At 35.0% G+C, this 23,620-nt stretch overlaps 4 protein-coding genes across 5 annotated transcripts; 1 reads left to right on the top strand and 3 right to left on the bottom strand.

Annotated features, from left to right (window-relative positions):
* Positions 1-3,305: 3,305 nt before the first annotated feature.
* LOC25487254 (ABC transporter G family member 10) lies at positions 3,306-5,448 on the top strand. Its single transcript, XM_013609142.3, has one exon. The coding sequence runs from the start codon at positions 3,489-3,491 to the stop codon at positions 5,397-5,399; it is 1,911 nt and encodes a 636-aa protein (XP_013464596.2). The 5' UTR covers positions 3,306-3,488; the 3' UTR covers positions 5,400-5,448.
* Positions 5,449-5,502: 54 nt separating this feature from the next.
* LOC25487253 (putative disease resistance protein RGA1) lies at positions 5,503-9,635 on the bottom strand. Its single transcript, XM_039830702.1, has 2 exons — positions 6,253-9,635; positions 5,503-5,787 (listed from the first exon to the last, which is right to left on the bottom strand). Exon 1 carries the CDS (start codon positions 9,528-9,530, stop codon positions 6,255-6,257), a length of 3,276 nt encoding a protein of 1,091 aa, XP_039686636.1. The 5' UTR covers positions 9,531-9,635; the 3' UTR covers positions 5,503-5,787; positions 6,253-6,254.
* A 2,424-nt stretch (positions 9,636-12,059) lies between these two features.
* On the bottom strand, positions 12,060-16,022 carry LOC25487252 (protein DJ-1 homolog B). The gene is made up of 7 exons (XM_013609140.3): positions 15,642-16,022; positions 14,496-14,645; positions 14,221-14,403; positions 13,429-13,509; positions 13,089-13,289; positions 12,867-13,007; positions 12,060-12,436 (listed from the first exon to the last, which is right to left on the bottom strand). Exons 1-7 carry the CDS (start codon positions 15,999-16,001, stop codon positions 12,230-12,232), a joined length of 1,323 nt encoding a protein of 440 aa, XP_013464594.1. The 5' UTR covers positions 16,002-16,022; the 3' UTR covers positions 12,060-12,229.
* A 3,216-nt stretch (positions 16,023-19,238) lies between these two features.
* LOC25487251 (nucleolar GTP-binding protein 1) lies at positions 19,239-22,356 on the bottom strand. 2 transcript variants are annotated; one of them, XM_039830701.1, is made up of 3 exons: positions 22,194-22,356; positions 19,908-21,951; positions 19,239-19,590 (listed from the first exon to the last, which is right to left on the bottom strand). In XM_039830701.1, the coding sequence occupies exon 2, from the start codon at positions 21,932-21,934 to the stop codon at positions 19,913-19,915; it is 2,022 nt and encodes a 673-aa protein (XP_039686635.1). In that variant the 5' UTR covers positions 21,935-21,951; positions 22,194-22,356; the 3' UTR covers positions 19,239-19,590; positions 19,908-19,912. The 2 variants fall into 2 exon arrangements, with proteins under 2 accessions (XP_039686635.1, XP_039686634.1); XM_039830700.1 differs by having other exon boundaries at positions 22,184-22,345.
* Positions 22,357-23,620: the final 1,264 nt, after the last annotated feature.

Here is a 23,620-nt window from a genome sequence, read left to right as displayed (position 1 = left end):
CATGTTTATATCATCTCAAGAATTTGTTAAAACAAGACATTTCATCAATATTTTGTAAACTATTTTGTAACCTTGTTTTGTCTCATTTGGCACTCCTTGTGCTAGGAAACAAAACTCTCTGTTAATATATCTCATTTTGGCTTGTTCAAAAAAATATTATAAAAAAAAGACGGTACATCAATATAAGTTTGGAAGCTAATTCAAAATATGGCTACTTTGATAAAGTGTGATCAACCTCATTTGTTTGCCTTTAAATAAATTTGACATGACAATTTGTGCAAAATAAATTACACAAATAAATACAAGCATACATAATGGCACCAAATTATGTGATTTTTTTTTTCTCCCTCAAAAAAAAAAATCGATACCTCCCACAAAATGACCAGCAACTTCACCTCTTTCTCTTTGATATTGATTCTTGTTTAATGTTTGAGTTGGCCTAAAATCATGTCCTTGATATAAAGCGTTTTCTATTCACAAAGCTAGGAACAAACTTGAAGGACTTTGTGCTTTCACCATGTCACCACCTATGACTAGCTCTGAGTAAGGAACCTTCCTTATTATCCTAAAGTTGTAGTTATCTTCCTAGTTATGATTCTTACTAAGCTACTCGTATTGGCCTATAAGACTTCACCTCGTGTTGTGTCGAATGGGAGATTAGGATTTTTGACTCTGTTTAAGGGCAAGTGTACCTTGTTTCTATTATCTTCCTTAGGTAAAGTTTGAACCTTTGACATTAGTACTTTTTGAACAGTGTTTTGTGTCTTAAAATCTCACCAATGCAATGTTTTGGAAGTCTAGAAGTTGGTTCACTCCTGCCCCCACGAGGCACCCAACATGGGCCTTGAGACGAGTGGCTCTTCGAGTTTTAAGCATTTTCGTCATGCATGAGACACGTATCTCAGGATCACGTCCATATTTAAACATTTTTGTCTTCCATTCGTTGTGTAATTTGAGAGACAAAAAAATGTGAATTTTTAGGAAAATATAAAGACCAGGTGTTAAGTGTTTTTGAGTGATCTGTTCAAAAAAAAAAAGTGTTTTTGAGTGATATTCTTGGGTTTGGAAACAAATTTGAAACACATTAGATAATAAGATCTCATTGGAGAGAAGATCTGATATTTCTCTCTTGATTTGATCTCTTGGGATCTTTTTGTGAGTTAAGAGACTTAAAAAGTGGTAGAAATTAAGGTTTGTATTTAGAGAGCTCTTGAAGCTAATTTATTGTAATTTATGTGTATCTCTTATAAAAACGTAATTATAGTTTTTTTGAGAGCTTCTTTCTCCCTTATATGCATGTCAATTTAGGTCAAAATGAATAAACAATATTTATATATTTTTTCTCTACTCTCTTATTTTTGTTCTTTGATTTGATTGTGGATTTTCAATACGCATAGGTTGCTAGTTGTTGCTTGGACTATTTGGTCATTATTTATCATTGTTATTTACCTCACATCTTTGTTCTTGTTGGTTTTGGCAAAGGTTCAAATTCACAACACCTAGAATTAATGAAGTTGTGTTGTACGTGTTTAGACTGTAAGATGTGAAGAGTGAAGTCGGTGTAAAGCAAGACAACCCAAAGTGTTAAGGTTTCTAAAACTCTCCAACTCTTCTAGTTGCATTTTGTTTATGTTCTTCCACTTTATTATTTCAATAAAATTTAAGTTTTCATTATTTTTTCTTTTGTTCAATGTTCTAATATTTGTTTTTATTATATCTACTATCATGAGCAAGTAAACTCCTTAGTCTTGGGGTTGTGGAAGAAATCCGATGATACATTGTCCATATAATCTCAATTATATCTTTTTGTTGTGGGATTCAAAACCTTTTAATTCAATCGTATTATTCTTCATGTGTGTAGTCATAGAAATATAGTTATCCAATCTTAGATATCGACCGATGTATTGAAAGGTGAACCTTGATATCCATAATTAGGATTGGATAATCATTTGACTATAGTTACATGATCGTAAATATCAACTGGTGAACTGAAATGTGAACGTTGATGTTGGACATATAAGATTGGACAAACGAATCAAAACATGAAAATAGTCTAGATTCTCTTGAGATCAGGGTCAATCCTAAGATTTTTGTGCCCCGGACGAATCAATAACGTTGATATCAAATGTCTTTTTTTCTGTATTTTTTGTTGCAAAAGATGCATTCATAATCGAGGTTCTCTAAAAATATATTCAATAAAATTAATCAAAATGAGTTAAAAAGAAATATATTTAAAATACAAACTTTGATGCCCCTAAAAAAATTATGCCCTCGGTGCCCATCCCCCCGCCATACTCAGGGCCACGCTTGAGATAATATATGATAATTGATCTGAATGAGTTTTGTCAACAATTCCACCATGAAAATGGGATGTTTTGTTGGTTTGAGAGGCACTTTTACATTTCTCAAAGTATATGTGTTTTTTAGTTACAACTAATTACTAACATCTCATTAAAAAAAAAATTGAAGTTTTTAGACAACTAATTGCATAAAAATAGAATATTATTATCCAGAAAAAAAAACGAACCATACCATTTTTTTTACTCATTGTATCTTCATGCAAAATTCCTCTTTCAACTATACACGTAGAAAATCTTATGTAAAAGACAGACGAATCGTTTCATAATCCGTAAAATATGAGTTTTTTTTTTTTTTTTTGGCTGGGGTTCGAACTCGGACCATGTATATATTATATATTGTTTCTATCAACCGACCTTGCATATAATCCGTAAATTCCGAGTGTTTGAAAAAATAGGCAACATTAACATATTATTATAATGATAATTTAAATACTCATTGTTTTATGTTTGTAATTTAAAAAACCTTAAGGATGCTTGGTAACAAATCAACTCTTAACCAGTAACTATGAGCATCCACAATGGAGATCCTCAAATTTGAGGTCTTAAACGGATCCCACATGGATACGTTACTTTTTATTTTTGTCATTGATGTTCATCATAACAATAAAAAAGATTGGTTCACTGATTAAACAAATTTCTTCAGTGGTTTACCCATTTATTTAATTTTGACTTTATATAGAAATATCAATCCGTTATATTAAGAAATGTACAATATTGTGAATCACATTTGAAAAAGGGTGATCCATGTTAACTTGTAAAACTCTATTTGATACTTTATATTTTTCCACCAACCAAACTTTGAGCTGTCTCTGCCTATATTATGTGGGGAAGATAGTGGGGCAACCAAACACCAACATTGCACAGTCAATATTCAGCTCACCAGAAAAGTTTCCTATCTAAACATTCTTGTGTTCTTTCTTTGATTTTCTTAAAGAATTTGAACTAGTTAAACACTTTTCAAGTACTACACTTCAATAGAAAATATAAAAGTAGATGAAGTCAAATATCATATACAAAATGTCAAGGTCCATTAATTAATTACATACTATTACGTAGTCTAAATTTGGTTTCTTAGCTTATAACTAGCTCACAGTTTGGTGTGTTAGCTCATCTTCCCTCTCTTGATTTATGTATGCTTCACATAACTTAGGCAATACATGCCTCTCTTCTCTCACTTTGCATGAAACAAACACAAGAATGGAATCATCATTCAATCCCATCTCATGCAACAGAAAACCCCTTTATAGGTTAGAAACCAAAAATGTATCATACAAATTGTGCAGCCAACTTGATGAACTTAGAACTCTTTGTTTCGGTTCGAATCCTAGGAGAGGTTCAAAGTTCATTTTGAAGGATGTAAATTGTGAGGCAAGGCCAGGGGAGGTTACTGCTATTGCTGGTCCTAGTGGAGCTGGAAAAACAACACTGCTTGAAATTCTTGCTGGGAGAATACCCTCTTGTAAGGTTTCTGGACAAGTAATTGTCAATCAGAAGCAGATGGATGTGAACAGATTCAGAAGAGACTCGGGGCACGTAACACAAGAAGATGCATTGTTTCCATCGCTTACGGTTAGAGAGACACTCATGTATAGTGCTTTGTTGAGGCTTCCCGGAGGGCGAAAAGTGGCTGCTATGAGAGTTGCAGAGTTGATGAAGGAGCTCGGGTTGGATTCTATTGCAGATTCAAGAATTGGCAATGGATCAGACCATGGTATATCAGGCGGGGAAAGGCGTAGAGTTTCCATTGGTGTTGACTTGGTTCATGACCCTGCAATTATTTTGATTGATGAACCAACTTCAGGTCTGGATTCAGCATCAGCTCTTAATGTAATCTCATTGCTAAGACTAATGGCATTTAATCAAGGTAAGACAGTTGTTTTAACTATCCACCAACCCGGTTTCCGAATCTTAGAGCAACTTGATAGCCTCATTTTGCTATCTGATGGATTTGTCATGCATAATGGTTCATTGAATCTTCTTGAGGCAAGGCTCACTTTATCTGGTCATCGCATTCCCAACCATGTCAATGTCTTAGAATTTGCTCTTGATGTCATGCAAAGCTTAGTTATACATACTTCAGAACCTGGGAACAATCAATTTCTTCTCAATGATGACAAAGGGCACCAAGATCACAAGATGATGATGCAGTGCTCTATGATTGTCAAAGAAAAGGCAATATTGTACTCAAATTCTCCAATGGAGGAAATTTTAATCCTAGGACAAAGATTTTGCAGCAACATATTCAGAACCAAGCAACTCTTTGTCACAAGGGTCATACAGGCCTTAGTAGCTGGATTTATATTGGGAACCATATTCTTGAATGTTGGGAACAAACAAAGTAAGGTAGCGTTACAAACACGAAGCGGCTTCTTTGCTTTCAGCCTTACCTTTTTGTTATCATCAACAACAGAAGGGCTGCCTATTTTCTTGGAGGAGAGAAGAACTTTTATGAGAGAGACCGCAAGAGGAGCTTATAGAGTTTCTTCCTATGTTTTAGCAAATACGCTTGTGTTTCTTCCTTTTCTTCTAATGGTTGGTCTTCTGTATACTACTCCAGTTTATTGGCTGGTAGGATTAAGGAAAGACATTGGCGGTTTCCTTTACTTCTCTTTAGTGGTTTGGTTGGTCCTATTAATGTCGAATTCTCTTGTGGCTTGTTTTAGCGCCCTAGTTCCAAATTTCATCCTTGGAAGCTCGGTGATTGCTGGTCTAATGGGGTCTTTCTTTCTATTCTCAGGGTATTTCATATCAAAGGAAAAAATACCTAGTTACTGGATTTTTATGCACTATATAAGCCTATTCAAGTATCCATTTGAGTGCCTTATGATAAATGAGTATGGAGGTGAGCAAGGGAAATCGAGATGCATAGAAGTTGATAACGGGGAATGCATTTTATATGGAGTTGAGTTTTTAAGACAACAGGGTCTCAAAGAGTCGCACAAATGGACAAATTTGGCTGTAATGTTAAGCTTTATAATAGGGTATAGAATGCTTAACTTTATAATTCTTTGGTCTAGATGTTATAAAAGCAGAAAATAAAACAGGTTTACTTACAACAGTATCAAATACTTTACAGTCTTTCTAGTTATTTTTGTTTATCTTTTCATCTTTGATGATGCACAATTCATGTTTACATGCAGAGAAAATAATATTGTTATTGATTCGTACAAAAAAGATATCGATATTGTTCTTATCGTTCCTCCTATCTGTAACTGTCACGGTCTCCTTTAACATGGCTTCATCCTATATAAGTACCAACATCTAATGTTTTCTACACCTTTTATTCCAAGAAAATTGTGTGAAGTGTAAACATCTATGATATATATCTAGTTTAGTATTAACTCGAGAACAATGATGGGAGAAACTGGAAAAGGAATATTCAATGATAAGTACCTTTCCCTCTTCAATTTGTGACATTCTTAATCTTCTGCAATGCACCAAGACATAAATACATGACAGAAAGTATTAACAATAATTTGGTAATGCATATTATGCCTGAGTAACATTTGGATTTAGAACAATTAAACTAGTGCTAAAAGAAAATATCAACTGAAGTTTTGATGAGATGGCCAACTTTCTATTGTTCCAGCTATCCATTCACACTCAACTCAAGTACATGGGAACTCAACAACAAACCAGGATACAAGAAACCAAAAATACATGAATCAATGACCTATGAGAATTCGAAATTTGTACAGATTTTGACAATACTTAAATTTTCAATTTTCAATAAGGATTGATGTGATCAGGATATTTGTAGAGACAAAAGATAGATTATTCCCATTTTATATGTCAACAAATATAAATAAATAAATAACTGAGAATTCCCTGCTATTGTTTAAATACTAAAGTTAAAATTGGAGAAACACGGTGTAGTTTTGGCATTTATTACCTTTAAACAGAATCAATTAACAATATGTCTGGGATGTGAGCAATGTTTGGCCAATCTTCTCCAACTTTAATTTGACATCTCTTACGTATAAGAGGACAGTGGATAATATGAAGAGTCTGCAAATTTGTAAGGCAACGCAAGCCTTCAGGCAGTGACTCTAAATCATCACAATGAAGAATCTTAATATGCCTAAGTGATTGGATGTCAAGAATTTGCTCCGGAAAGGCCTTCAAGTTGTCGCAGAATTCTACGGATATTTTCTGCAGAGATCTGAGGCCATGAGGGACTTGGCATTCAGAGTTAGCATTACCCTCATCTCTCCATAAATCAAGCTTGTCGACTTGACAAATTCTCAGTTCCTGAAGTCCAGCAGAAAGGTGTTGCAAGTGTCGTATCATAGGCTCAATAACAAGAAATCCCGAAAGAGAGAGACGCTCAAGAGATTTCAGATTTTTCATCCACTGCTCTGGCATTGCTTCTAGGTCTATTTCTGTGAGATACAAGTGCTTGAGGCCAAAAAGAGGGTTGAAGGAGGAAGACTGAAGCTGAACCGAACATGTTTCAATCATTGGCTTCACGTTACAAGAAATTAACTTCAACTCGGTGAGGTAAGGATATGTAGGCATGCAAGTCAGTTTCGGACAATCCCAAATTTCCAAATATGAAAGACAGGGAAAAGGGGGGAGTGGATGATGGTTTTCAACATTATTTCCCAACCTTTTCCATCCTTTCAGGTTTTTGCAGCCAAAGAGGATGAGTTTCTCCAAAGACGGGAAGAACACATGAGAGATATCATCGTAATGAATGTACTTTAGTTCATTCATTTCACTAATGTGAATCCTCTTCAGCCGTGGAAGTCCTTCCAATGGTTGGAGATGTTGACAATTGGAAAGACGGTAGAGGTTGATTTGAATAATATTAGTCAGGGAAGGAAGCCAACTTGAAAACCTCACTCCCGGATACCCACTCACTTGCAATTTTCTCAAATTCTGATTAGGACAAAGATTATCCAATAACTGCAAGTCGATCTCACTGTTTTTCCCTTCTTCTACCCAATCATATCGGCTTTTCCCCCAATTCAGCTCCAGGACTTGGATGTACTTCTTTATTTTCAGATTTACTTCTCGTGACTCCAATGCCACATCTTTTACTGAGCCCAGATTACTGATTCTCAAATGACCCTTTAGGCTATTTAGCTCCTTCAATTCATTTAATTTGCCACAGTTCCTTGTCTCATCATCCCCCACTACAAAACTTGATAAGGACTGCAATGAAGTCAACTGTCCTAATCCAAGAGGCATCATGTCTGCAAAGGCTTTACAACCTTCAATTTCAAGGTGTCTCAGATTAATTAACTTCGTGATAACTTCAGTACAAAATACAAGTTGCCGGCAACCACTCAATTTCAAAGATTGCAAACTAACAAGATTGCCAATTGACTTGGGCAAACTAATTAGTTCTTTGCAACTAGACAAGTCCAGATACCTTAAATGCCTGCATTTATCAATCGATTGTGGCAGCTCAGTTATCAGAGAGTGTGACAAATCAAAAGCTCGCAGATATTTCAAGTTCTTGGTGATAGATAATTTGGCATCCGAAACACTTCCTGCTTTGGTTTTGGCCCAAAGAACGGTACGCGGTTTACTTGCATCTAAAAGATCCAATGAACAAGTGGTACTAGATAAAAATGAGACGTGGATGGGTCTTCCAATAAATCTTTTCCCCTCGGCATGCAAGCAGCAATCATTTCCAGCTACCGACTTTGCAAGATCATGCATCAAATCATGCATTTTGAAGGAAATTATATCACTGTGTTTGCTCAATGATGCATCTTGAAAGAATGACCTCAACAACAAAATCCTTACATATTGATTTCCCACATCTTCAATGGATTGTGTTTCAATTGTACTTTCAAGGTAGCCTTGAGCCATCCATAATTGAATCAATTCATTCTTCTGAATTTCCCAATTTTTAGGGTATAAACAACAATAGGCAAAGCATTGTCTTAACCCCAACGGCAAGTTTTGATAACTCAGCTTTAGCACCGGCATAATACTCTGCCTTTCTTCACACAATCTCCAAACATCACCGTTTAAAACATTCAACCATTGATCTTCTTTTTCATTTACAGTTTGTAAAAACCCTCCTACAGTTCTGATCGCTAAGGGAACTCCGCCACATTTTTCTGCAATTCTATCACCAATGGATTCAAGATTTGGGCTCATGCCATTGGCAACTTCACCAAATGTCAACTTCTTTAACAAATTCCACGATTGCTCTTTGTTCAATCCTTTCAAAACATACGGCATGTTCACACCCATAATTTGCGAGACCAATCTACTACGAGTGGTCACTAATACCTTACTACCTTGACCTCCACACATCAGATAAGTTCTCAACTCATCCCACTTTAACTGATCCTCATTCCACAAATCATCAAGTACAAGCAAATACCTTTGCCCATTCAACTCTTCCCGAACCCTCCTTTGTAAAATATCCAACTCCAAATCACCAACTTCACCATTCTTCAACGATTTCAACATTTTACTCAAAATCGACTTAACATCAAACTCCTGAGAAACACAAACCCAAATCCGTTTCTCGAACATCTTCTCCACTTCATCATCATTATAAACCAATTGCGCAAGCGCCGTCTTTCCCAACCCGCCCATACCAACAACAGCAATAAAAGAAACACTATCTTTACTCCCTTTCCCTTTCAACAACTCAATAATCTCATTTTTGTTTCCTTCCCTACCAACTATCCCCGATTCCAAAACAAAAGAACTAGTTTCTCTCCAAGAACAAAAACCCTCATTTTCTTTCAAAATTACTACCATACTGGGATTCAGTTTCAACTTCAACATATCTTCTGCAACACTATCAAATTTCTTTCTAACATTATCAATTTCACGAACTAATTTAACACGAAAAGCAAGTGGATTTTTCTCCAATGAAAACAAGTTCTGTACCTTATTCAACACGTTTCCATGATTATTACTGGCTTTAAGCATTGAATCTCGAATTGTTAAGTAATCGAGGAAATCATCAGCATCATGAAGAACTTGTTTGAACCTTGTGATCCAATGATGAATAGTGGGATCATTGTGCTGTTTGTGTTCAGCATCTGAAAGCATGATTTTGATGGATTCTAAGGTTTTGTTGAGATTTTGGAGTTCATTTTTGACACCGTAAATTCGTGCGAATTCGTGGAAGGTTGAAGAAGTTAATTTGTTTATGATGCTTACGATAATACTGTATGGTATTTGTTCAGCCATTGCTTTAGTCGAATGGAAAGTTCAAGAAAACAAGTGAGTTAGAAAAGAAAAATGAAACTTGAGAAGGATACGACTTTGGTGTTTGGACAAACTAAGTTTCATAGATACATGAATGGAAAAATAGGATCTTAAATTTCAACGTTTTAGTCAACGTGTTACTATATATAAACATCCTTTGTTTTTATGAAAGGGAGGGCCTAAGCCCGGAAAAAGAAATTACATCTTAATCAAACGCGGAAAAGTAACCCCCGCTTGATCAGCAGCTAACAAATGGTTAATTTGAGTCGGACACAACTTATAAAACATCATCTCATTCCCCATGATACATCCAATATTAGCTAACGCATCAGCGCACTTATTTGTTTCACAATACGAGTGTTTAACCTTCACTTCCCATTCCATTTGAAGTTTTCTAATTTTTTGAACAAGACTCCTACCACTCGCATTGCTTGATAGGACAATACATAATATATGTAAGGTTTGAGGTTCAAACCTCAGCCACCACAAAATAAAAAATGACAAAAAAATTTAATATATTTGATCTTGTACTAACAAGTAAATCAACTTTTTCTTGTCAACAAAAATTAATATATTAGGAAAAAGATTGCCTTCCATGGAAAACTCTCATGTTTTTTCATGCAATTCACCTTAAATGTTGATTTTAATTATTTAAGTATCTTATTTTTTTATTTTTATTTATATTTGAGATCAGAAGGAGCGTTGGTTCATGGTGAGTATGTTTTCAAGGTTAATATTTATTTATATCTGAGATTAGAAGGAGTATGTTTCAAGGTTATTTTTTTGAGGGGGAGTATGTTTTCAAGATTAGTTAGACCATCTACAATAGATCACTCCATTTTGAGTGTTTAAGTTGGTCATGTATGTACAAATCATCTATTTTTTTAATTTTTAATGATATTACTCGATAAGCACTCGATCTCTTCAATCCAGCACCTCATAAAATAGATCTTATTAATAACTCAACTCAATGTCATTGTATTTCAACAAAGTTTATTGATTTGTGTACAATTTTATTATATATGGCCCACAAAAATAAAAGAGAGAGAGAGAGAGAGAGAGAGGGGGTGCTTATATAGCCACCCTTTCTCTATAAGCACCAAACATTTTCTTTCAACAACGAGGGTGCTTATTAATTCCGGTGCTAAATAGGTGAAGCACCCACCATTGTGGATGCTCTTAGTTGTGGTTTGGACCACCTTAATAAAGTGGTCAACCATGGACCAATACTTAAAAATTATCAGAAAATTTTAAAACGGTTGATGATGCTCCTCAAGAAAAATAGCTCATGACCCTCCTCTTTTGTATCAACACGATGGAAACCTAAGTGTCGATTCAATAGAGATATATATTTGTTTTTCGTTATTTTTATCGAATCAATTCCTTTTTTTTAGGTGTTATAGAATCAATATCTTTAAGTCGTTGGTGTTTTAAACATTTTTCAAGTATTGATTCATGGTGGATGTGGTCCATTTTTAAATTTGCTATGTTCGTAATACAAGTCAGAATGAGTCATAGCGATTTTACAAAAGTTATACTTCAAAATTTCAACAACATTATAATGCAACTGAAATTTCGACAAACCGATGAGGAAATGCGAAACAAAATTCACACTTCCTCCTATCCTTTTCATAACAAAAAGTTAACTGCAGTCACTATATGTAAGACTTCATATATTCCCTATTACAAAGGTTGTCCGCAAAACATAGCTCAATTAATAAGTGCTGAAATTGTTAAGTTTGACACCTTCATATGGATTCATAGCTCAACTAATAAGTGCTGAAATTGTTAAGTTTGACACCTTCATATGGATTCAAACTCAGGATTTTACAGGTGTGTGTGAGAGAAGAGTTTCAATAATGTTTGCCACTTCGTCTGCGAAAAGGAAAAAATTTGTTAATTAGTTAAAACATTTTTTCTTTGGTAAACAAAAGTTTAGACTTAAAACCATTTTTAGTTACAACTTTTTTTTACTAACACTTTAAACGTTATTTTAGTAGGAAATACTAGTTAAAACTGTGTATTTCCCCAATTTCATATGTTATCCCCTAGCTTTTATGATATCCTTATGTACATTGTATCTTTGATTGAAATTATCTAACTTTGGTTTGTCTAGAAAAATAGCCATTTGAGTGAGAGAGAAAAAAATGAAAGAATATAATTTTTTTTTTAAAATATTTCACTATTTCCTTTGTGAGTTTTACAAAACAAAAGGAAAAAACAATTTTTCTTATTATAATTATCAAATACTCTCTCCGTCCCTTCTTATAAGTCCTTTTGACTAATTTCACTTATTAAAAAAAGTTAGTAGTGTAGTTAATATATCTAGTTTGTATTGTACGTGTTTAATTTGACTTTTCTATTCCAACGCTAATTAGAGATATGTTTAAGACTTTTTCAAAGTTTTAAAGGGACTTATAATCATGGACAGAGGGAGTAGTTAAAATCAGAAGAAATAGTTTTTTTTTAGCTGTTGCAAACATATAGTTAGTGGAGTAAAATCCTATCGGCTGAAAACAAATTAAAAATAAGCCAAAATTTACCTTATCTTACAAGCACTATACTCGTGGCAAAATTCTGGAGGAGCTCTCTCGTTTTTTACAACTCATTCAAGTACAGTACTTGGTTATTCATACACAAATGTCTGATACATAGCACAAACCGTTACTCCTTTAAATACATTATGGACTTGCGAACACTGTTGCATTTGCAATTTCTAGAGCTAACTTGCGTCCAAACAGCTTCTCCACAATAACTAATGCAAACTCAATGGAGGTCCCTGGGCCTCTGCTGGTAATAAGGTTGCCATCAATAACAACCCTGTTTTCTACTTCACTCTGATCTGATAACTTGCTGCACATGGCAGGAAAACCTGTGGCCTTTTTACCCTGTATCGGAGAAAATATAACAGTGTCTCAAATCAACACGAAAACGTGAAATGAAGTTATGTACAATGATGCATTTTAAAGCAACATAAAAGAGTCCAAAGAGGATTTAGTGCTTGATAGCTACATAAAATCATTAGAACGAAGAGTTCAAAGAGGATTTAGCCTCCTAAGGAAGTGTTTGCAGTAAAAAGGAACTTAAACACTACTGCAAAACTTGACATGCATGTTTTTCTGAATTTTGTTTAATTGGAGAACCATGTAGGCTAGTTTTTTTTTTTTTTTTTTTACATTGACCATGTAGGCTAGTTGATAACAAAAAGAAAACCACATGGGTTTTAACATAGTTATGCAAAGAAATAAATATATATGCTTGCCATTTTACTGAAAGTTTGTTTTATACTGATGGTAGATTGATCCAGAAAACAGATACCTTCAGCAAGCCATGGGGCTCCAAAGCTAAAGCTGGGGATGCACAAATTGCTCCATAATATTTGTTTGATTCTCTTTGCTTTTTCAACAAATTCACCAAGGTTTCCGAGTTTGCAAAAGCTTGGGCACCACCAATTCCACCCTGTAGAAAATTGAAATATTTTACACCAACTAAGTATTATCACTGATAAATAACTACAAAGAAAGTAAAAAGTCCCCTTACTGGCAACACAATCAGGTCATATGATGTTTTAGCTGCTTCATCAAGGAGCACGTCTGCCTGCAGTTTAACTTTACGTGATGCCTCGATCTCTAGTTTGTCCTCAACAGAAGCAACCACGACATTTGCCTTTGCTCGTCGCAGAATATCGACGATAATCACAGCTTCCATTTCTTCCGTGCCATTTGCAATTGGTACAAGAATCTGAAAATAATTGTGATTATCAAAGAAATTTAAACTATTATTCACACAAGTCAATAAATCATAATATTCTGCCTCCTTTCTCAAATGTTTTTGTAAATAAAGAAAATTTACTGAGATATAGTTCAGGCCAAAATCCCACCTTGGGTGGATTGTCAAATGTCCATTGCACTGAGTTTAGCTCCAAAAACGTATATTCATCAGCATGATTAGAACGCATAACCTGAATATTGAATTACAACAAGAGAATCCAATGAGAAATGGAGAGTCATAAGTATCATAAAGGGAATCTGATATCGTCAATCATAAAAATATCTTCATATAACTTATGTCAAAAATGCCACATCAGAAAGCTCAATACATGAACATGCACCAGTCTGCATATGCACTACCAATAAGCTTCAATCACTCAATTGTAAGAAGTATAAATTAAAATAAATTCTCTTTTTTTTTTTCATTCGGTTCCAAAACAAAGGAAGAGAGCGGAGGGTTACACAATTAGTAAAGGTGTAAAGCAAAGATGGGCCCCCAGTAACTCCGTAAAAACAACTGATAACTCAATTATTAGACATCAACTATGAAGCATGAACACGTATTGCAAGAAACTTGAAGCTTTTTGAGCAGTGCCGATCATCCTAGTTCCCTTTCCCCCTTTTCTATGAGTACAAAAGTTCATGTTGAAATTGGTAGGACAAAGCAAAAAAACATCTAGCTTCATTAATGTATAAAGTTGATGTAACATAATGCCAGATTGCCAGTTGGATTGAGATTATTAATGAATAAATATATTTTTCCTCAAAAGTTCACTAACTAAGCTGTCAACCAAAAATGATTATTTCTCCAAAACAAGCTAATTAAAACACCCATATAATCCACATTTCATGGCTCCTAAAAAACAAGCAGAGTTTTCAAGAATGAATTTCCTACTCCTTACCAGTGGACCTGCAACTTCGTCAGCTTTTTCCTTTCCCAATAATTGCTCAACTAGAGCAACGCCAAACTCCATGGTGGTACCAGGTGCACGACTGGTCACAACTCTGCCATCCAGCTGCACCCTTGACTCAACAGAAGTGGTGTAAGACGACAATTTTTCCATGAATGAAGGATGACCAGTTGCCTGCCCAACAACCATAGATTCACACAACCATCACCACCAGCTACAAAAAAGTACATTGTGAAATGAAAATGAACACAGGAAGCTAACTATACCTTCAATCCTTTCAGCAAACCCCATGGCCCAAGTACCACTGCAGGTGCAGCACACACCGCAGCATAAAGCTTTCCATCCTCAACATGCTTCTTTACCAACCCTTCCAACACTGCAGAGTCTCTAAGATTGTCCACACCCGGAACCCCTCCCTACACACAATGTCCCCCAAAAATCCAACAAACAAAAAACTGTGAATTTATGATGCATCAACATTGAATACGACTAAAGCATAGACACCGGTAATAACTTAAGAAAATATAAATAATAAAATGTAGTTGCATGTGCCCATGTCATTTGAACACCAGACACATCTTGTACCAAAAGAGTCTTCTGTCATACATACTTGTGAATTCTATCTAGTAAAACAACAACAGCCAAGTCTTATCCCACTAAGCAGGATCGTCTACGTGGATCAAATGAAACCATAATGTTCTATCATATACCTTATTTCTATCCAACTCATTAATCTCTAGATCTTTTTCTACTATAGGTGTTATCCCAACTCTCTCGCTCTAACATTGACATTTCTATTCCTATAGCGTCTCACCTAGTTTTAGCACACGCAACATCCTCATCTCTACTACACTAAATTTATTTTTGTGTTGGTTCTTTACAGTGAATTCTATCTAGTAACTTCTTTTTTTTCTAATACAACAATCTAGTAACTAAGATTAGAACCGTAAATAGTGAAAAATATAAACCAAATAAAAAAATTGGAAAATGTTTTCTCAATGTGGTGAGTGAAACAATGACTTGTTTTTTTTAGAATTTAATTAGTATGCAATGTTACACATGCATCCAAATAATGTGTTGCACGTTAATTGATAATGGGTATGAAAACACATGACTAGCCATATTCAGAATCAGATATATGTGTTGCATGTGTAAAATAAATTTACACTGTCGGTGTATAGTAATTAAACTCTTTTTTATATAATTTATAAAAAAGGAAAATAAAAATTTCCCAGAACCTTAACCACTCAATCAAATTAAGATATTCCAAGGATAAGTGGTGATAACAAATCACTTAAATTAAAATTCTGAATATTAAAACTTGGTTAATTTGATAATTAACATAATAAACGCGATTAAAAGCAGAATTCATAAACAATTTCAAGTACAACGATGGAGAGAGGTATATATACAGGGAGAGCGACGAGGTCGAAAGCGGTGTTAACAACATCAGAAACAGAAGCATCAGCAATGATCTTAACACCGTGTAGAGCTTGAACGGAAAGACGGTTCGCGGCGGATGCAACGGTGACGTCAGCTCCGGATCGACGGAGAACGTCAATGGTGATGACTGCTTCCATAGGCTCAGTGCCGTCGGCGATCGGAACGAGGACTTTACGTGCGTTCGAAGCCATGGCAGTGATGGTTGAAGAAGAAGAAGAAGAAGAGCGTGAAGGAGAGAAGAAAAAACGGTTATGGTTGAGTTTGAGTTTTGGAGTGAAGTTTGTAGAAGGAAGTGTGTGAGGGAAGAATCTTATGTGAGACAATGCCATTTGTGCGTAGTGTTTTTTTTTTTTTTTTTTTTTTTTTTTTTTGATGAATTCTCCACACTGTGTTGGAATTGGAAATGTGTCCGTAAGTTGTGCATGTGTGTCTCACGTGACTGCACCACCACCTCTCATCTTATGCATTAAGATAAGGTAAATTTTATGGTACATCCAATATATTTGAGTGTATCAGTACATCCATTCTTTAAATTAATAATTAAATACTTAAATGAGTTGTTTTTTAAGAAAAATATTATTTTTTTTATCATTTATAATTATAATAACTAAGTCTTATTCATCAAAACTGTCAACGAAATAAAATTTTTATTTTTTTTTTATTTTTATCACTCATAATTGAGAACATTTATTATTTTTTACGATAATATGTAAAAAAAAGTTACTATGATTCTTATAAACAGTAAAATGATGTTTTTTCTTATGAATGTTGTTTTATAAAATATAAATATTGACAAATAGTTATTTACTACATAAAAAATGATCGTTGATTTATAAAATTAAGATGCAAGAGTACCGGTACACCTCATCTTGTGAGTGTACCGTAGAAGTTCCCTTAAGATAAATTTGTTAGGGTTAAATATGTTTTTAGTCCCTGTAAATATGTCAATTTTTTCGTTTTAGTCCCTCTAAAATTTTCCTTCAACTTTTAGTCCCTACAAAATTTTCAATTTTGACTTTTGGTCCCTCTTTTAAAGTAAACTCATATGTAGAATTCATATTTTTTAATAAAATTTTTCATAAAAATTCAAAATATTATAAGAATCACTACAAAAAATATTTAGAATTTTTTAACAAAACATGAATTTAATATGAATTTTTATATTTTTTACGGTTAAAAATTCATATTTAATTTGTACTTTGTTAAAAAATTCTAATTTTTTTTAGGAAATTTTTTTAGAATATTTTACACATTTCTGCACAATTTTATTAAAAGATACAAAAATTAAATTAAAAATAGGGACCAAAAGTAGTGATTGAAAATTTTATAGGGACTAAAAATTGATGAAAAATTTTAGAGGGACTAAAACGAAAAGCTGACATATTTATAGGGACCAAAAACATATTTAACCCAATTTATTAAGATATAAATATTTTGGGAAATGCTAAAAACAAACGCTCAAACACATTGAACACACGCCCATATGGGCTGCCACGTCCTCATTTTTTGTTAACCGGTGACTTGTTTACCGGCTTAATAAGTTCAGGATTTTTTTTATTTAGTTGTATGATTGTTGGTCCACAATTTTACATAATACAGTGTTCTAGAAACTTTAATCCTTGACCCTCTTTGTGTTTTTTTTTTTTTTTCTTCTAGGAATTTTCCTTTTCTTTCATTGTATGGTGACTTTGCCTTACACTACCGATTCAATGCTTTCCGCGACGGGGCGGTTGTGGTGAATGGTGATGGGTCGCTGGAAATGGTGGTGACAACACACACAAGAGGACGCTGATGGGTGCTGGGCCACAAGTTTTGATGGTGGTTCAGAAACTTCAATCACCATAAGTTTTGTGTAAACACAATCTTCACACTCACAAGTTGTGTTAAATCGAAATGCCAAAAAACTGAACAAGTAAAACTATAGCACAGATAAAACAACATGGGAGCACAAAAACAAAATTGAGTAAAAGAAACAAAAATTGAATGAAAGTTGGAAGTTGCAGTTTAAGGAGGGATGTGCGTTTGAGTTTCATAGATTGATGATGATAGTTTCTGGAAAATGGTAGATTGTGGAGCTCGGTGGTTGTGATTGGAAATTGTTGACGGTTTCTCGTGTTGGTGGTAGCTTGGTGCTGGTAAAAAATGACATGCATTAAAACCCAAAATAAACAAAAGTTAAACTTGAACAACCGGTGGCCAAATAAAATGTTATAAAAAGATGATGATGTGGCCCAATCAGAGAGAGTGTGACAAGGGAGTGTGTTTGAGAGTTTGACTATAGCATTTCTCAAATATTTTTTAGGAGTGTCAAAAATAATACTAATATCTTTTTTAACACCCTTTTTAAAATTCATTAGTTTATCCTAGAGAGTCTAATCATCCATTTTTAGAGTGTAGGATTCACATTAATTTCATACATTAAAATCTTTTATAGGGTGAATGTTAAAGAAAGTGTTTTTTTATGCAATCTTTAATATAGCTTGTTTGTGATGTTAAACCTCCACTTGTGGATTGTATCTCTTTCCCAACACATGGCAAGTCTGAATTTCATGCATTAGTTTCTCTTATTAAGTCTATTTTAATTTTACATCCCAACTTTGAGGTAAAGTTTGTTAGGCAACAAACAAACATGGCTGCTCACACTCTTACTTGGGCGGCATGTTATTGGGTTAATCACCGTATCTTTGAAATTTGTTCTCCTTGCAGTGGTGGATCTTGAATAAATTTATTGGGGGTGCCAAAAATATATGTATTATATATTAAACGGTTTCAAGTTAAAAAAAAAGAGCAGATAACACAGGTCAAGTGGTTGGTTGATTTTTCTGGATCGTATATGAATTAAGTTTGCTTTGGTAAAAAAAAATTAGCATATGGATTAACTACTGGATGATGCTATGAAAGTATAATGCTGAGGCCTGAGGCTATAGGCAGATTTACTTGCAGTTGATTCTCTTACTAACAAATTGTGTGCACAACTCATAGCCAAAGTATTCTAGGGAAAGTTTTTTTCGTCTTTGAATCAAATAAAATAAAAAATGTAAATATACAAAAGATGTTGATCTACTCCATAAGTGATGTGTCTGGTGTGAACATTGAACTTGATAGTATTACCCATGCGAGTTTAACTTGCATAAGCTTTGGTTTTTTTCACTTCAATTCATAAGAAATGAAATTTGATCTCCAATAATGCAACTCGACCTTCATACTCTATAGCATCAGGTCTTATATGCCAATCCACCTTCTCCCAATGGAAATGGACGGAAATGGAAATTGTATAACAGGTGTCTTCAATAAGACTTGGGACATTAATTTATTTGTCAAATCTTGTCCCTCGTATGAGTTCATGACATTACTTTAAGCTCATCAAAATGAGCATCTAGAGGACAACGTAATCACATACATTCATATAATGTATTTTTGATAACCTTAGTGGTTTGTTGTTAGAACCTAGTATTCTGTTCACTTTTAAAAGTAAGTTCAACTTCAATATAAGAAATATTACATCAAATTTTTTATGCGTGTGCAGATCGAAACAAGAACGAGCAACAAATGTAAATTATCTAACATGAAAGAAACAGAAACATCCTCCAATTTACCCATTTGGGTCCAAGGACAGGTCATCACAGTTGAAACAAAACAACAAACTTCGAATAACCACAAGTACAGTTGCAAAATGTGAAACAAATACTCAAATATTTCAAAGTACATAAACAACTCAAATTCAAACAGAAGCTCCCATAATTCATAAAGTGCATCCAAAATTGAACTAACTAAAGAAACATTAATAAATAATAATATAAAAGGCATAAGTGTATAACAAAAACTTCTCTGCAGCAAGCACCATGCATTTAACTCCAGGAGAACATAAATAATATGATAGAACAAAATTCTTGACACCCACAAAGCCATCATCATTGCCTGCAAAGAAAATAATTATTTTAGTGACACTGGTGGATTGTTACAATAAAGAATTGTCTTAAGAACACAACATATTATCTAATTTTAGACGAAACTCAAGACAGGAAAAATGGTGGATTGATTTACAATCACGGGTGACCACATCTACCGTATAATATTCATGGTTGAGACAGGAAAAATATAATAAATCAGGCAAGTACCACAAAACATAACAAAAATGTGTGTATTTCTAAGTTCAAGAAAACTAATGAAAATTTTGGAGTGTCCGGACTTGCTACATGATAAATAATCAAAGTTGCATAGACGAATTTTATTACCTATTTTAGCGCCTGTCTGTCTTTCCGTTGGAGCGCTTTCCAGCATACAAGTGCTTCGGTTTAAGGTTAACGATGACTCTATCAGCTTCTCCCCGCTTGGCATTCTTGTTTCTCTTCTTGGATGATCCCTTCGCAAGTTTGATTGCTTTGATCTTTTGAGCAGAATCCCTAAGGCCTTCTCCGGGAACGACTTCATGTGGTGGGCGGGAGACCGACCTGGAACGAGACAGTGATCTACTGAGACGCTGTTTCTTGCTAGGTGTGTCGTCATCAATATCCATCCCATCGTTTCTTCCTTCTGGTGATCTCTCCCTCTTCCGACCTTTCCTAGATGCAGATCTGCTGCGCATTCTGTTAATAGCCATAGAAGGATCAAGCCCAAGAGACGACAGCTGCCTTCCCATTCTTTCTGTTGTAAACTGCCTGTCCTTGTCGAATTTCCTTGAAACAGTTGGTCGGCTCTCAGCAGTGCTCTTTTTAATCCGATGTTGTTGGATTAGAATACTTTTCTTCCTCCTAATCTCAGCTAGAGCCTCTTGCTGTTCCAGTGTCAATTCAGTTCCATCTATCTCAAAATCGTCATCATCCGCTTCTGCCTGCCTCAACCCTTCCTCTCTTTCCAACTCTTCCACCCTATGTAGAATGTCAGGGTCAATGAAATCATACACATTGTGACCATCCAAAATTTCTGGCAGATTATCTTCTTTCCATTCATCATCAGCCAGAATATAATGCTTTCTCAAATTCATGGAGTATACACCAGCACCTCCATTTTCTTCCTCCAGATCCTTCTCAGTTTTTCTCTTCTCCTCGGCAGCTGCTTGCTTAGCTTTAGCTTCCAAAACTGCCGGGGGAATACACAGAGGCCTTTCCTTCTGGTCACGTGGTTTCGGAACTGCAACATGAAACCTGTTCAGACAGTCATTGATTTTCTTAGACTTCATCTTAATCTCAACCCTCTGGTTCAGCAATCTCTCACAGGCAGCATTTTTCACCGCAATCACACCTTCTTCAGTCAACGCACTCATGGTCAACAACACATCAGCATCTGTCCCCTCGCCTCCATGACCAATTGAAGTCTTCAACGCTTCAGCTTTCATTTCATTCACCAACTTCATATCCTCCTCAGATAATCCATCCAACGGCTGCAAATCAGTCTTGTTGCACACAACAATCAAAGGCTTGTTCAAGAACAGAGACTTAATACTCTGAAACAAAGCCGCCTGCTGAGCAATAGTATACCCACAAGATCCTGATATATCCAAGAAGAACAATATTGCCGCTCTCAAATGCGCAAGAGCAGTAATACTGCACATCTCAATAATATTCCGATCCTCAAACGGCCTATCCAAAATCCCAGGTGTATCAATGACTTGATACCTCAAATACTTGTAATCCGTATGACCCACAAACAGCGACTTCGTGGTAAACGCATACGGCTGAACTTCAACATCAGCCCTAGTAATCTTGTTGATAAAGGAACTCTTCCCCACATTAGGATACCCACAAATCAAAATAGTCCTGGTATTGGGATCAATTGAAGGAAGCCTAGCCATATGCTGCCTAACCTGTTCCAAATACGCCAAACTCGGCCCAATCCTCTTAAGCACAGTACACATCCTCCCAAGAGCAGCAACCTTCAAGCACTTACAACGATACAACGAATCACCATACTTGAGCAACTTAACATAATCTTTAGCAATCTTACCAATAAGATTCCTAGCAGTATTAATCTGACCAAGTGCAAGCTTGTAATGATCCTTGTTATAGAGCACATGAAGCAGATCACCATAAAAAGGATGAATGTCCCCAAGACGAGGAAACTCATCGATTATGGTTGAAAGCTTTTCGTGAAAATTTGTCTGGGTGTACTTGACTTTTCGCATATAGAATTGTCGAAGACGTGAAATTGCATACCCTTTGTGGACAACAGTTGGTGTTTGACGTTGTGTACGTGAGAGAATGATGTCAACAAAATCTTTCCCATTTGGTACCACAGTGATCTTCTTGAAATTGTATTGCACCATTTTTGCTTTATGTCAACCTATCAAACAATATAATTTCAGGTTAGAAATTAAACAAACAACAACAACAACCAAACTTTATCCAACTAAATGGGGTCGGCTACATGCATCAAACGACGATATAATGTTCTCTAGATTTTAAAACTAAGCATAAATCATAGTTGAAAACTAAGCATGTTAAATTAGCTTTTCATTGACAATATAGTTGAAAATTGACAGAAAAAAAAAAGAAAAAAAAAAAAAAAAAAAAACCTGAACGAACGTTTTTCACTGTGTTCCTTGATACGGCGATCCAATCGAGCTCAGTGCGACTGATAGCAACTTATACAAAAAGGGTAATGGGGCAGCGGCAAGGCTGCACTGGTTTTTTTGTGTTACGAAGATGAACAAGGTTTATGCATCAAGGATGAAATGCGGGTTGAAAAATTGACCCGGTACGGCCCAGTTATTAAACTAATTCTGTTAGATTGGAAAAGGGATTGCTATTTCTAACCTCCTCTTATTACTCATACATCATTACTTTTTTTTTGTAAAAATATATATGTTTTTCTTTTTTCTCTCTAGATATATTCAATGGTGCAATTTATTTTTAATTGCTTAGTGAGATTAAAGTTGTTAGATTGATTCAAGTCCAAAGAGGTAGATTATTGGTCTAATATTTTAGTATGAGTTGGAGAATAAAAAATTAAGTTTAGAAATAATTAGATTTTTTGACTAAAAAATTGGATAGGATTGGAGTGGCCTGGTATTAATATCTCCATGCACTACAACCTCTACCTTTCATCTTCTCCACTCTGCCTACCCTCATCTCCGTCTGCTTCTACATTTTTTCCTCTAATTTTTGTGGTCTTCTCTATCAAATTTTCACGCTTCATTACCCAAAACCAATTTGTTGTAGCCACCATAAATATTTAACCTTTCAATTCATTCATTATTTTTCCATCAAATTCACAAAGGTTCTGTTCGCTGGTGTTCGTCGTTTGGGGAATCGTCGGAGTTCGGCGGTGGCGCTTCTGCTAACGGTTAAAGTAACAATTATAGTAACAATTAGCAATTTTATTTTAATATCAAAATCGTTTTTCATGAAATTAGACCAAAAAGCTCAAATAACAGTCATCAATTAGCTTAGCTTTATGTTGATTTGGAGCTGACAGATATCGATTGAGATAGCCATAGCCATTGGGACATTAATCAGTGTTTTGTTGGATGAAAGCACAGAGAAGGAAGATTCTGGAGACCTTATTGCCAATTACCATTGAGATTTCAGAGAGAGCGAGGAAGGAGAAACGTTTGGGACGGAGGAGCGCGTGGAAAGAAAAAATAAAGTCACTTGCCATTTAAAGTATGCCTTTTAATGTGAGCCATTCATTTTAATCCAAGGGTCATTATATGTTCCTCTCATCCTCTCATTATAATGATGCACTTTCCATTCAAGGATCCCGCCAAAATAAAATAGAATTATCATCTCCTAACTCACGCACATAATTATCATATATCCAACTTCCTACAATTGTACCCACCCCATGCCCAATATTGACTAAATTGCTTCACCGCGCTAAAACCCACTCTCCCCGTCAGCATGTAAAAAACGGTCAACCTCCTCAAACCTAGCTGCCAACACTCTAAACCACAAGCTGCCACGCTCCTCCTTAAACCTCCACCACCATTTACCTAACAAAGCTATATTGA

The sequence above is a fragment of the Medicago truncatula genome, chromosome 2 (genome assembly GCF_003473485.1).
Source record: "Medicago truncatula cultivar Jemalong A17 chromosome 2, MtrunA17r5.0-ANR, whole genome shotgun sequence".
Lineage (NCBI taxonomy): Eukaryota > Viridiplantae > Streptophyta > Magnoliopsida > Fabales > Fabaceae > Medicago > Medicago truncatula.
The sequence above is the reverse complement of the archived record's forward strand: the minus strand, read 5'-3'. Positions and strand labels throughout refer to the sequence as shown.

Excerpts from the sequence above, each read along its gene's own strand:
- LOC25487251 (XM_039830701.1), bottom strand. The coding sequence starts at position 21,934 with ATGGTGCAATACAATTTCAAGAAGATCACTGTGGTACCAAATGGGAAA.
- LOC25487253 (XM_039830702.1), bottom strand. The coding sequence starts at position 9,530 with ATGGCTGAACAAATACCATACAGTATTATCGTAAGCATCATAAACAAA.
- LOC25487254 (XM_013609142.3), top strand. The coding sequence starts at position 3,489 with ATGTATGCTTCACATAACTTAGGCAATACATGCCTCTCTTCTCTCACT.
- LOC25487252 (XM_013609140.3), bottom strand. The coding sequence starts at position 16,001 with ATGGCATTGTCTCACATAAGATTCTTCCCTCACACACTTCCTTCTACA. Across the intron at positions 13,510-14,220 it reads ACGAAGTTGCAGGTCCACTG|GTTATGCGTTCTAATCATGC; the intron begins GTAAGGAGTAGG and ends TTCAATATTCAG. Across the intron at positions 13,290-13,428 it reads CATTTGACAATCCACCCAAG|ATTCTTGTACCAATTGCAAA; the intron begins GTGGGATTTTGG and ends AATTATTTTCAG.